Source organism: Pteronotus mesoamericanus, unplaced genomic scaffold, assembly GCF_021234165.1.
Source record: "Pteronotus mesoamericanus isolate MK-2021 breed Mesoamerican mustached bat unplaced genomic scaffold, CSHL_Meso_final scaffold_31, whole genome shotgun sequence".
NCBI lineage: Eukaryota > Metazoa > Chordata > Mammalia > Chiroptera > Mormoopidae > Pteronotus > Pteronotus mesoamericanus.
This window is the reverse complement of record NW_026555312.1, coordinates 36,634,044-36,649,110: the sequence shown is the minus strand read 5'-3', so window position 1 is coordinate 36,649,110 and position 15,067 is coordinate 36,634,044. Positions and strand designations below refer to the sequence as shown.

Genomic DNA, 15,067 nt, shown 5'->3' with positions numbered 1-15,067 from the left:
AGCATCAAAAGCAGAAGCTAAGTACTATGAAGGTAACATTAACAAGACAGTAACCAGTACACTAGACAAAGACCACCAACTAAGGCAATCTTTTAGCTATTTCCTTCCTGTAAGTGCATGTATGACTAATACTGTGCATAGCTGTTTCACTATCTCAGGTCTCAAGCCCTTGATATATCACTCCTAAAGCAGAGGACCAGCCCATACTACCCAGACAATAACAAACTGCAAATGGCAAACACTAAGGGAAAAAAGTATGGCAGAAAAACAGTGCAGCAGGGTACAAATAGCTCTGGCCAAGAGAAAATAAAAACAGGGTCTTAGACCTAGTTGGAACAACATGTGATGACTGTGAGAGTCACATAACTTCTTGAGGCTTCAGTTTCTTTGTCTATAGAACAGTAATAATACCATTTACCTTAGAATGGAAGAGATACAACATGAGCTGGTTCTTTTTGTTTATGTACCTATTGATAGAGATGATTTTGCTTAACTTTACACCTTCAGACTCTTCTTTCCTGAATGTTGAGTCTCAAAGTCCTCAATGACTAAATGGCATTATTACTATTTTACAAAGAAACTGAAGACCCAGAGGGTTTTAAAAATCAACATCCAGGGAAGAATGAACAAAAAAGAACCAGCACAGGTCATCTCCCCCTCACTCTCTCTCAGTAAATAATTCTTTAAAAAAAAAAAATTATTGATTGATTTTAGAAGAAGAGGAAGGGAGAGAGGGGAGAGAAAGGGGGGGAGAAAGAAACATCTATTTGTTGTTCCACTTATTTAAATATTCATGGGTTAATTCTTTTTTTAAATTTTTAAAAAACTTTTATTTTAGAGAGAGGGGAAGGGAGGGAGAAAGAGAGGGAGAGAAGCATCAATTGGTTGCCTCTCATATGCCCGCAACTGGGGATCTGGCCTGCAACCTAAGCATGTGCCCTGACCAGAAATCTAACGGGCAACCTCTCACTTCCCAGGATGGTGTTCAATTCACTGAGCGACACCACTCAGGGCTTATTGGTTAATTCTGCTATGCACCCTGACCAGGGATCGAACCCACAACCTTCACATATTGGGATGACACTCTAACCAACTGAGTTACCTGGCCAGGGCTTCTCAATTAAGTAATTCTTAATACACTGAGGATTGCTATTTAATTGGCTTTCTCAGCTTCTGTAATCCTGAAAAGAGTCAAGCAGGTAAAGATACAGAAAACCCACCATCTTGATAGTACCTAGAAATATGCCAAGCCTTTAAGGATATGGGTCATTTTCTATACATAGCACTCACTGCCCAGGGCACATCCAAGGAGCATAGGAAAGGCACTGCTAAGTTTTATCAAATCAAGAACTGTCCCCTTCCCATCTGAATGAAGACCATCTAAAAAATAATTTTCATGCTCACCTATCCACAGCTCTGTCTAGTAGGTAAAACAGAGCCTGAAGTACCACATGTTGGACTGACTTGTGGGGATGATGCAATCTGGCAGTGAAGAGGGCGATGGAGGCTCCTGTTGGGTCCCGAACATTCTAAAGGAAATAAAACAAGAAACATTTAGAAATCAAACAGAAAATCCCAATAATCACTGAGGTTCCTTATATCCTGGACATGGCTTTCCAATATGAAGAGAACAGACACCTGTGATACTTCTCTGGCTTGAGTCAATTGCTCCAGCAAGGGCAGGAAGTTTATGTTATCCTGTACCTGATTCTCAGTACCCTCTGGCCCCCACCTTATTTTGGTGATAGGAGAAAAACACATTATCTTACCTCTTCAATTGCGGAGATTAAAAGATGGTCTACACTGGCTGACTGGCTAATTTCCCAGGCAGGATGCCCAAAGGCACAAACAGCAGAGGAAAATGATAAAATCCACCCATTGCATAAATACTTACTTGAAAGGCTACGGTCTTTAAATGACGAGAGTTTGCATTCAACAAGGTAAGATGGGCCTCTGGCACATTATATACCCACGCCAAAGGCCTTGACTAACTTATAGACCAATGAAGAAACTTTTGTAAATCTACTGTATAACTGATTCTCAGTAATTTCAATTATTACTAGAATAACTTTATGCCAAATTACACAGCTGCTTCACATCTGCTCCCAACTGTTGAGATGTTCTAGAGCTGGGATAAGGTAGCCAGCCAAAAAAATCCAAAGAGGACAACAGCTACAAAAGGAAATAATGGGGGGGGAGGGGGAAGGAAAAACAAATCTTTAATTTTTCCCCTGTTTAAAAAAAAAAGAAAAAAGAAATGATGAGACATTACAAGAGAGATCATGAAGACTCACTAAGATGGTGAATTTTCCACTAAGGATCTCAGAACGGAGCGGTTCTTCATGAGGTTTCAGCTTCACAATGCCTTCCTTCCTTCGTGTTTCCTAAAAATAAAGCACACCAGATGAGTTAGTATGAAAATATTGCATATCCATAACAGATTTATGCAATCACCAAATTTACAGGTCAGCTAACTGAATCATAAACTCCCTGGTAACACCCTTCCAGGCCAACTGAGTGTTATCAGAATTCCTGTCCTAATGCCACCTTATCAGCTACTTAGGTAGAATAGCTCCCTATGAATCAGGGAGAATCCTAACCCTGAAGACCAGCCAATATGTATCATCAGCATACAAGGGTCAAATTTCTTTTTTAAGATTTTATTTATTTATTTTTAGACAGAGGAGAAGGGAAGGAGAAAGAGAGGGAAGAGAAACATCAATGTGTGGTTGCCTCTCACACACCCCGCACTGGGGACCTGGCCTGCAACCCAAGGTATGTGTCCTGACTGGGAATCAAACCAGCAAACCTTTGGTTTGCAGGCCAGTGCTCAATCAACTAAGCCACACCAACCAGGGGTTTTTTGGGTTTTTTTAAATTTTTATTTATTGTTAAGAAAGAGAATGAACCACTGATTTGCTGTTCCACTTATTGATGCATTCATTGTTTGGTTCCCAAACCAAACAATGAACCCTGGCCAGGTATGAACCCTGGCCAGGGAACAAACCCACACCCTTGGCATATTGCGAAGATGCTCTAACCAACTGAGCTATCTGGCCAGGGCAAATTTCTTAATCATGCAGCAGCACAGACACTGTACCAGAATATTAAAATATATACCCCAAAACTGTCTGGAAGCAGGCATCTTCACGTATCTTCCAGGCACAAGTCTCTCCTTAGAGTCTCCCCTCCTCTTCTCTCAATATCCTCTCCAACAACAGCTACCATGACCTCATTTTTTTCATCTTCATGGCCAGATTCTTTTTTCCTTTTTTACTTTTATTAGTATTTATTTTATGTGAATTTATTCCCAGGCCTTAAGTTTTTGTTTCTCCGGTTTCTTCTGGGATATCTTTTTCTTCTGTGGAACTTCCTCTTCTGGTTTAGGAACAACCTGCTCTTTTTCAGTAAGATCGTCTTAGTGAGGCAGGGAAAGCTCATGAATGGGTTAATCAATCCATGAGCTCTGTAAGCTCTGCTCTGCATCTTGGGAGCTTTGTTCACCTGGATGTGCTCAATGACCAGAGAATCTACATCCAAACCCTTAAGTTTAGATGTACATTACTCTCTGCATTTTTAAGCATGTACAGCAAAAATTCAGCACTCTTTTTGGGCCACTGACCCTGTGTCCAGCCCCACTGTTTGGCCTGGGCACATCTACCAACTCCACCACTACAATGATGGAATGGCATACATTGCTTCTGTAAAGTTGTACCCTTCAGATACTTGGTGGCTTTTCATATATTCATACCCTTGACAGCCTGGGCAGTCTCATGAGTGTTCTTAAAGTGAACACGAAGGTGTGGACCTCTTGATTTACATGATTTTGTGGGGTTTTTGGGTCAAGTGCATAGTGAACTATTTTCAGGGGTCACCTAAGGCTGCTTTTGGGAAGAGCCATGGTCAGATTCTTGAAGCTCACTCTCAGCTCCTTCAAGCTCAGTCTACTGCATTCTCACATTGTCTAACTGCAGAAGGTCCTTACTGTCACTGAATCCAGTGGACATTTTCAGTCCTCCTTTGTGTGACAAGGTTGACCACTCACGTTATCTCCTTCCTAAGAGATTATCTTTGATAGAGAATACTTCCTGGGTTTTGTTATTTCTTCAACTATTCCTTCAAAGTCTCTTTTGTGGGCTTCCCCCCCCCCCTATTCATTTGCTCACTCACTGACTCATGTATTTATTCTACAAATATTTGTAGAGCGACTATGATTATGCCATGCACTAAGCTAAGTACTAGGAACATGCTGGTGAATAAAACAAATCAGTTCTTCCCCAATCTATCTCTAAAATCAAATTCAAATGCCTTAAGTAGCCAGTGAAGACAGTGTTAGTGCTGGGATCACGGAAGAGTGCATGCCCTACCTAAAACATTCAAATTCAACTTTTAAAACAACTTTTCAACCAAAGAAAGCAAGAAGTCTGAGGTGATATTCTGTCTTACATATTCTCCCAGGATGACCTCACCCATTCTCATAGCTCCAACATTCAGCTTTCCTTTGGTCACTCCAAAGCTCCACTTGCAGTCCAGACCTCTTTTCTAAACCCTAGACTCATATTCCAACTGCTTAGAGGACATGTTTACTTGGATATCCCAATAGCACTTCATGGCCAACTTAACACGGCCAAACTGAACTCATGGGCTTCTCTGTCCACATACCTGCACCCATTCAGTGTCTCCTATATTAGTGAATACCCCCACCATGTACCCGGTCATCCAAGGCAGAGAACTGGAACCCTGGTCTCCTCTTGCCTCACACACTAGTTTAAGCAACCCTGTCCATCTGATTTTACTTATAGAACCAGACCACTTTTTATCTATCTCCATTTGACATTATTTCAGAAGACACTACAATCATCTCTTTCTCAATAAGTACAAGAGCCTTTAATTTGTCTGTCTTTAGTATAGCCATTCTGGTCCATTCTCTACAGTACAGTAAGAAAAATCTTTCCAGAGTGCAAATCCGATCAAATCATTCCGCTGTTTATACCTTCAGTGATTTCTCCACCCTCAAGAAAAAGCCATGGTATGGAAGGACCTGGAGAACATTATGCTAAATGAAAGAAGCCAGTCAGAGAAAGACAAATACCATATAATTTCACTCATATGTGGAATTTAATGAACAAACTAAAATAACAAGCAAAACAGAGAGACTCATAGACAGAGAGATGACAGCTAGTGGGGGGTAGGGGAGGTTAGGGGGTGGAGGGGCTGAGTAAAAAGGAAAGAGGACTCATGGACATGGAAAACAATGTGGTGATTACTGGGGGCAGAGGGGTACAAGGTGACTAAATGGCAATGGAAAAAAATACAATAAATATTAAGTTAAAAAATAAAGAAAAAGCAGATACTCTCTTATCTGGCCCTGTTTACCTCTGCTGCTTTCATCTCTTGCCATACCCCTACTCCCACTCAGGGTTTCTACTCAGCTCAATTTCTCTCTAGTTATCAGAAACTTGCTGTTACTTCTGCCATATTTTTGTGAACTTATTTCCCCTATATTTTTGATTTCTACTCATTCTTTAAGATCTTAATTTAGAAGCCATTTCCTTCAGAAAGACTTGCACAGAACCCAGTACTGCCCTATCATAATATTTCTATAATTGATTATTTACTCTGTCTTTCTAAATGGTAATCTCTGTATCTGGAGCATAGCACTATATGATAAATTTCTGCTGAATAAATGAATAAATACTGAGCAAGATAACCCTCAAGATAGGCCTAAGTGAGCTTTTGTCTTAAACCAATCCTAGTGCTTCCGTGCTTCTTACCTAACCCCATGCCCCTCTCTCTCTTTTTTTTAAATTTAGGGAAACATCTCTTCACAAGGACTCTGACCCCAAGGTAGGGCTCTTGAATACTGACCCATTTTTTATTTTTAAATGTATTTATTTATTTTGAGAGAGAGGGTAAAGGAGGGAGAAAGAGAGGGAGAGGAACATTGATGTGCAAGAGAAACATCGATCGGCTACCTCTCACCACCAACTGGGGACCTGGTCCACAACCCAGGCACATGCCCTGCCTGGGAATCAAACCAGCAACCTTTCGGTCCACAGGCCAGTGCTCGATCCACTGAGCCACACCAGCCAGGGCATTTTGTTTTTACACGCAGAACCACTGTGTGTAGAATGTGGCAGAAAAAACAGAAACAGAGTGAGCACAGCTGCCACAGGTCTGGTCCACCCCTGAGCTACATACCCTGTAGGAGTGGAACAACTCTATGGCACGGACCACATCAAACTTGCGAGCCATGAGGAACTTTACAGCCATATTCCAAGAGAGAGGGGAAACGTTGTATTGAGTTGTCCACTTGTTAATCTCTTCAAGAAACTGCTTGGTGGCCTGTTTGACAAAGAAAGTAAAGAATAATGAGTAAGTAAAGAACATATTTACTGAAACAAAAAACAAACAAGCAAGAAAAAAAATCAATCACTGTCTCCCCCAAGCAAGTCTAAAACCATAGCTTACTATAGGGAGCAGGTAAAGACAAGAGTTGGAAACGCATCTGAATCCAGAAATAGTGAAAATTGCTTTGTAAAACTCAATGAGGCCAGATGAAGCGGGGGAGACAAAGGATCCCACATGAGATGTGAACTGGCCCCAAAGCAAAAATAAAGTTTGTTTCTGTTGTTTTTTAAGGTTAAAAAAAGGTAGATGGGATCTCTGAAGGGGTTATTGCACAATATGCTAAATAGTACGGGACACTCAACTGCTGCTCTGGTCCCACAAGCTGATTAGACACAGCAAAACAATGCTGTGAAAATGGTTCTGGCTTTGGAATTAGCAGTACTATTGGAGAGCAGCAAAACTATTAGGAAGAACTTAACAAATCAAAAGGACAATTGTTCTTTGCAGCTTACTGACCCCACAGGCCCTCTTCATGTTTCCCATGGCAGCCCAAACAGGACACAAGTGACCAGAGTCATTTTAGCCCTTTGACAGTGCTCGGTCTGGGAGAGGGTCACGGTGGAGAGCCTGATATTATGGGGAGGGTGGGAAATTTTCATTTTCACTGCCTGATTACCAGGCTGGCAAGATGCCTCTTTGTTCCTCTTTGTATCTCTTGATTAACCCATGTTCTTTTATCCTCTCTCATTCGATTCCTCCTTACATTTTTAACCAGTTTCCACTCTAGCCATACTATCCTTCTGTTTCTTCATTACAAATTGGTTTTACATGAGGATTTTTGCACAAAAAAATGTAAATCGCTAAAAATTTTCTGCAGAGCTTTCAGTTCCTTCCACCCAAAAACTATGCTCACATATTAGTCTAAAAGGTGATCAACTTGATGAGAAATCTGAAATTTAATTAATCAACCAGTCAATTCAGTTAAAATGTATTTATTAAACTACTGTTATTTATTACCTATCTGTTAATAGCTGTGATAAGAAGTATAAGGACTACAAAAATGAGGTTTGCTTCAAAAGGTGTTATTATGTGACTATTGACAAGGCAGTTCTCTCTTTACCTATAAATTTTCTACTGAAAAACAAGGGGAGAAAGGGTAACAGCAATGACCTACTTTAGAGTCTTGTCAACAAGTCCTACCTTGCATGTACAATCCAAATTGCTACCTGTGTGTTTAAACAAGTACCAAACTAGAGTCCTAGGACGGTTAGCAAATCCTCACCACAGAGCACCTGATTTATTCATCCCCCAATTTCTGGGAAAGGAAAAAGGCACTTTACAAACCAGAATAAAATCTAAGAGGCCTGTGGCAACATAGTTTACAATACTGTAAAAGGAGAAAAGCAACAAATCAGGCAAAGTGCATAAAATGAACAAAGAGATAAAGGCCATGAAGAAAAGCTTTCAGACAATCACTTTGGCCCAGTACCAGTTGAAGTCACACCAGAGAAATGAGTCCTACAGAAGACAATACAAACTTAGAATGCTCCCCGAGAAAACAGTGTGAATAGCCTCAGCGGGGTGAGTGGCCAGCATCAGAATGAGGAAGGACTGAATGGAAAACGAGGAGAAGTGGGCACAGAAAGATCCCTGAAACAAAGCTTCAGCCAGTCAGGAAGGTCTTCAGGAGACTGTATAGCAGCGGTCCCAGGCCTTTTTGGCACCAGGGACCAGTTTTTCCACAGAGGAGGGGGAGGAATGGGAGGGGATAAAAGACGGAGCTCAGGCGAGCTTCCCTAGGTGGCGAAGTTCCCAAAAGGCTGACAACCAGTACCAGTCTAGTCCACAGCCCAGATCTGGCTTTGAGGACCCCTTTTGTAAAGGATGTTCGTTTTTTAATTAACATAGCATCTTTCAAATTCTGCCCTCTCCTGGTCATTTCTGAAGTTGCTTGTAGAATCAAACACCCGAATATTAGTAGACCGTTCTTCTTTACTTTTTCTAGTAAAAATAATAGGCAAATCAACATGTAGCAGGAGGGGAAACAGATGATAGATAGATAGATAGATCAATAGATAGATCAACAGATAGAGCTAAATGACCAGGAGATGAGTGATATGAAATTATCATGTATGTTATGACAATTTTTCATTTTTCATAAATAAGCCATGCCCCAATAAGAGACACGTAAGTTTCAAACACTTTCTTCAATGTTTTTATTGGCTTCCTTCTATTAAACTCAGTTCATTCAAGGTTCTTAATGTCCTGTAGCTCTCAAGAGCTGTTGCCTTGAACTGACCTCTATCCCCTGCTGGTCAGGATGTTATTCTTGGCTTTAAGCAAGGGAACAATTCCTCCTAATTTGGCCTGTCTAGCTCTTGCATGAGGAGAATTCAGTGTACTGTAAACAACGATGTGATATTTACAGATGCAAACATACACCATCTGCCTCAAATTCACCCCCCTGTACATCCCATCCCTCTGAAAAAAGTCAGAAAGGATGGTCTCATATTTTTTTCTTTTAAGATGTCATTTACTTATTTATTTTTAGAAATAGGGGAAGAGAGAGAGAGGGAGAGAAACATTGATGCGTGAGAGACACAGAGATCAGTTGCCTCTTGCACACCCCCAACTGGGGACCTGGCCTGTAACCCAGGCAATGGGCCTGGACCGGGAATGGAACAGTGACCTTTCAGTTAGGTTAGCAGGCTGGCACTCAATCTACTGAGCCACACCAGCCAGGGCAGGATGGTCTCATCTTAGACAGCCTTCCTCTAGACAGTTATTCAGATCTCTCCTATTTACACATGGATATGGCACAATCAGTAAGTACAGATGAAGCTGTGGTCCTGCTGGTTAGCAGAAAACATGGAGAAAAGCATTTCGGACAACCCAAATATTTTATTGAGCAACATACTCTTCAGAAGGGATAATTAAAATTCCTGAAATAAATATTCAGTGTATTTCCTGGTGAAAGAAAGAATGAGCCAAATGATCAGTCACAGATTACAAAAAACAAAAACAAAAACAAAAAACTTCAACTCATGGTCAATTGTTTGAATCTATCTAGGCTTACAAGTAACCGTAGTGGTTAACTCGTGGAAGCTAAGGAATGGTCACAGTTCAAACAGCTTTGGTCTTCCTTTGGGAAAAGGTCTGAACTGATGTACAGAAAAACTAACATTACCACATATAACCCGCCTCAAACAGTTTTTCAGGTACAGGTAAAATTTTGTTTCAGCATAGTCAAAAGCTTATAGTAATTACACACTTCTCTCACAATCATGTTTAAGTAGATAAAACAAGTTTCTTGATTACAACCATAAGGAGAAAGATACTAGATAACCTGCTATAAAATGACTAAGAAATTTGTCAATTAAGTGAATTATACCCCGGCCACCATCCACTGCTGTTGAAATATGGCATAGGAGAAATAATACCAACAAACACAGTAGTCTTCATGTTATATCAAACTCCCAAAAAGGTCAAGAAAAATGTGCTAGCAGACTCAGTTCCACAAGCAGTACTTTAAATTCTGTCTCCAGGACAACATGGGAGAGAGTGGAAGATCCAGACCTATATAAAACCTGTTCTTGAAATAAACTCCTGGGTGTCTGCTACCCAAGTAGCCTCATGGGTTTGGGAGTCAGAAAAAAAAAAAAATCCTCTTACTGCTATGTGATATTTTGGCAAGTCATTTAACATCTCTGAACCTCAATTTCCTCCTCTGAAAAAAACATGGCTTAAAAGAGACAAAAGATAGAAAAGCATCCACCACAGTACCTGGCATGTGGAGACAGTCTCTGAATGGATGTTTTTTTTCCTCTTTATTCCAGTAATTTCACACTAAAACTTCTTTCAACAGAGACAGAGTTCCTCAAACTCAAGTAACCTCTGTTGTTTTTCATTAGCTTATAGCAATTCAATATCTCTAATCCATTTTATCCAAAAGCATAAACGTAAATTGGAAACTTCCAATATATGTTAAACTGCAAAACAGAAATCTCTAAAGAAACAATGCCTCTTCATTCAGACCTCTGAGGCAATATAGATGAAGCAGGCTCCAGAACTGTTTATATCTCTACTCCTGTCTCTAAATCCTCTGTTCCGACTTTCAGACCACACTGGTAGCGCTGGGGACTAATACTGCCATCCTGCGCAAAAGTCCCCCCACCTTTTTTTTTTTTTTAATTCTCACTGGAAGGCAAGCTTACTGATTTTAGAGAGAGTATAAGAAAAGGAGAGAGAGAGGGAGAGAAACATTAATGATATGACAGAGAAACATCAATGGATTGCCTCCTGTACATGCCCTGACCAGAACAAACCCACAACCCAAGTTATGTGCCCTAAATGGGAATAGAACCCGCAACCCTTTTGGTTTACAGAACACTCCAACCAACTGTGCCACGCTGGCCAGAGTGAGCAAAGTCCTTTTTACCACCTCAAACTGACTAAAGGCTGTTTCTCATTATAATAATAAACAAGCAACTTTGTACAGGACAAACACCAGCAAGAAATGCAGACACCCTGCACGGAATACCTAAATAGAGAAAGTCATTTCAATAGAAGACTTGGGGCTGCATTTTACCAAGTTGGAGATTACCTCTGTGTTTCAGCTAATATGCCATTTCCCCCATGAATTTCAGGGAGAAATGCATTAGTATACTATCTTCCTCTTATGACTGTTTTCCCATCTTTCCTTCTTTGTGAATTGTTGCCTTGTTATGACTATTAATCCCTTTAGTCCTTACCAATATGCTGAGAAACAGAAACCTGAACACATTAGCTTGCTATATGTAGTAAAGTGAGGTTTGTTGAATTTTCAAAAACTACAATCTTCCCATTAGCCCTTGTTACTGTGCCAAATATGGAAACAAACCTACTCACTTTGAACTACTATTTACTGGTTTGTTGCAAATATTTTTGTTTTATCAAAAAAATTTTGTCTTTTCTTAAGATGTGATCTTAAAAAGAAAAAGAGCCAGCCCTAGCTGGTGTGGCTCAATGGATTGAGTGCCAGCCTGTGAAATGTAAGGTCACCAGTTCGATTCCCAGTCAGGGCACATGCCTGGGTTGTGGGCCAGGTCCCCAGGTAGGGGGCATGCGAGACAACTGGTGTATCTCTCACACATAGATGTTTCTCTCCCTTTCTTTCTCCCTCCCTTCCTTCCCCTCTAAGAATAAATAAATTAAGAAAAAAAAAAGCCAATGCTTTCTAAAATAGGGTTTTATAACATCTGGGAAGGAAAAGTTGTTAAGACAAATTTCTAATTTTATCATGTTATAGAACAATGTAATAAAGGAAATTTGCAAAAAAAGAAAAGGTTACCCATAATCCCAGACACCTGTCTTCACGCTTTTAATAATTTAAAAATTAGGCTCTAACCCTTGTGGCTCAGTTGGTTGGGTGTCATCCTGCAAAAGGGAGGTTGCCGGCTTAATTCCCAATTGGGTCACATGCCTTGGGGTTGAGAATTCAGTCCCTAGTTGGGGGCACATGCCAGAGGCAACTGGTAAATATTTCTCCCCCTCTGTCTAAAATTTATTTTTTAAAAATCTTTTTAGAGGAGTGCCTTAAAAAGATGAGTAAGAATTTTCCCGATAGAAACAAGCCTTCTACAGTTAAACAAAACAAAATGTATGGAAGCAGAGTCATGAAAGAACAGAGATTATTGGGGATACAGTGTGTTCAGCAGTGTGTGAAGAGTGGTGGGAGATGAGCTGACATAGAGGCTGAGCTGCACTGGGAAGGACCTTGCATGCTGTGCTCCAGCTTCCAGACACAACACTACAGACATGAGGAGTCAACAGAAATCTTTAAACAAAGGGATGAAAACCTAAGTTCACTTCTCCTCTCCCCCACAAAAATGACTTTGTTAGCAGTGGGGAAGCCAGACTGGAAGGAAAACGATCTAGCAGCAAGAACAAAAGTTCCCTAAAGTAGGGATCCTGCCTATTTTATTCACCTAGTTGCTAGCACTGTGCCTAGCAAAAATAACTATCTCTACTAGTATTTCCTAATAAAAAAATGTATGATGAATGAATAATGAACAACAGAACTCTGAAATATATTAACATTTACAGGGCAGAGAGAACAGAAAGAACCAAGGAACTTTTAAGATTTACTTTTAGAAATATTATGACCACTGAGTATCAAAGAAATGTAAAGTAAAAAGTGAGAGTTGTCAAATATCCCCCTACAAAAAAATAACACCACCAACAGACTCGGATGATTTTTACATCATATTCTATTAAATTTCATGGTAGAGATAACATTCATGTTATAGAAAGAGCAATAGTATAGAGGAAATATACACTATAACCACAGAGGGCTTATCCCAGGAACGAAAAGATGATTTACTATTTGGAGATCTAGCCAAGTATTTCCTATATTAACAGATACTAAGGCAGAAAAAGTATATACAATCTTCTCAACAGACACTGAAAATGCATTGACTAAAATTCAGCACCCATCATGATTTTAATATTTAGCAAACTAGGAACAGAAGAAACTACCTTAATTTGGTAAAGATTATCTAATAGAAACCTAAGCAAACCATTATCATATTATTAATAAATGGTGAAACATTAAGAGTATTTTTTTCTATTAAAGATGGGAATGCCAGGAGGCCTTCTATTACTATTACTATGTAACATTGTACTGAAGATCATATAATGTAACAAGATAAGAAACCTGATACATAAAGATCAGATTTTTAAAGAGAATCCAGAAATAACCCTATGTATATGAGATGGGACACCCCCCCAAAAAACAAACCAGAATTACCTTCTGGAGGGCAGGCCCCTGTAGTACATACAGGCTTCCCCCGCTAGGTTAGTGTTCTAAGAACCCAAGTGTACCAGCTGGCGTTGTTGTGAGAGGCTACTCTTGGCTTCAGTGAATTTTTTCTGAAGGCTCTTTCAACACTTTTGCCCATTTCAAGATGGGTGATATACTGAGCACACCTGACCACACTGTGCTGAGTGTTCAAAAGTTTTTGACCAAACACAGCATGATCCTGTGCCCTACCTTCCCTAACTCACCCAGAGCAACATTTTTTTTGTTTCCCCAGATGAAAAAAGACCTCAAAGGGAAACATTTTACAGATTTAAAGAGGTGAAACAAAAACAGCAGAAGCACTAAAAAGGTATCAAAATCGAGGAGTTCAAAAACTGTTTTGAGCAGTAGAAAAAAAGTCTTGGATAGGTGTATTGCATCAAGTGTAAAGTACACTGAAGTTTAAACACGTAAGAATAAATACACAATTTTTAATAAATAAATTCTGGCCCTAGCTGGTGTGGCTCAGTGGACTGAGCGCTGGCCTGTGAACCAAAGGGTCGCCAGTTCAATTCCCAGTCTAGGGCACATGCCTGGGTTGCAGGCCAGGTCCCCAGCAGGCGGTGCATGAAATGCAACCACACATTGAAGTTCCTCTTCTTCTCCTTCTCCCTCTCCCTCTCTAAAAATAAATAAATAAAACCGTAATAAATAAATAAATAAACAAACAAACAAACAAATAAATAAATCCTGGTATTTTGGGGGTCTTCCCTCGTATATAGACTTTTTAATAGTTATATATATATATATTTGTTCATATATGCATAAAATACTTGTAGGAGGATATATGTTAAAACTGGTAATATTGGTCACCTCTGGGGAGAGGAACTGAACTGAGGCCAGGAAACATGGTAGGAGGGTAAACTATAAACTTTCATGTCTTTTAAACCAGGTCCATATAAAACCTAGTAAAAAGCTAAATAAAATGTACAAAAAAAGATAAATTTTAATAAAGGATACCATTTCTACCAATTCACAAAAAATTAAAATGACTGTTAACATACAGGATTGGCAATAGGAAAATGGAGGCTTTTGCACCATGTGGCAAGTATATATTTCACACCATTTCTTCGTACCAATATGGCACCTAACCAGCACAGTCTTAAGTGTGCAAACCCTATGACCCACAACATCACTTCTAGGAGTCTACTGTACAAAAATATAAGCATGATGGTGTAAAGACAGATTATACTTTTGTTGATTACATATGTTATTCCTAACATCTTGCTATTAGAAAAAAATGCAGCAATAAATATTGGATATATGGTAATTCAGTGTAACGTGGCTTTTTTGGCCCTAAATAGATAGACAGCCAGATATTTCTCCAGGAAAATGGGTATATTTGGGAACAACGAAGAATTACACTTCAGGACATGCAGACTAATGATTAACATGTGCAATCCAGAGAACAAAAACGAGGAAAGTTGTTTTATAAAGGAAAGGGGATGTTTAGAGGGGCCGTTGTAAAGAGTCCACTGGAGGAAACTGGTAGTTCAAAGTGGCTTTTCATTAGGTGAGTTTTAAGTCTTCCACTGGCTGAATGGCAGGGAGCCAAGCAGAGATCTTCCTTCTTCCCATTGGAGTTGTACAGTAGAAAAACATCTTCCTGTTGGAGATGGGCAGTATGGGGTCTTCCTGTTTGGGGTAACCAATGATGAGTGGTAGTGCATAAGATATACCCCACAGGTACTCCCAATTCCAATTTAAATGAGGTTCTCATTTTTAATCTTCAGTTTCCAATGGCAAAATATCAGAAATCGCCTAAATGACCAGAAATATGAGGTCTGTCCAGAAGGTATCCAGCCAGGTAATATGAAAAATAAAGACATTTATTGAAGATACAAGAAACACTGTACATGGGACAATGATGACTCAGTC

General features: G+C 39.8%; 1 protein-coding gene across 1 annotated transcript in view; it reads right to left on the bottom strand.

The window, feature by feature from the left end:
- The window catches only part of PTPN9 (protein tyrosine phosphatase non-receptor type 9), a 92,093-nt gene that overhangs the window by 50,053 nt on the left and 26,973 nt on the right, over nucleotides 1-15,067 (bottom strand). Inside the window, exons 2-4 of the mRNA XM_054592047.1 lie at nucleotides 6,202-6,345; nucleotides 2,295-2,384; nucleotides 1,405-1,529 (exon numbers count right to left, since the gene is read on the bottom strand). Coding sequence (XP_054448022.1) covers nucleotides 1,405-1,529; nucleotides 2,295-2,384; nucleotides 6,202-6,345 — 359 coding nt within the window. The remainder of the gene's footprint in view (nucleotides 1-1,404; nucleotides 1,530-2,294; nucleotides 2,385-6,201; nucleotides 6,346-15,067) is intronic.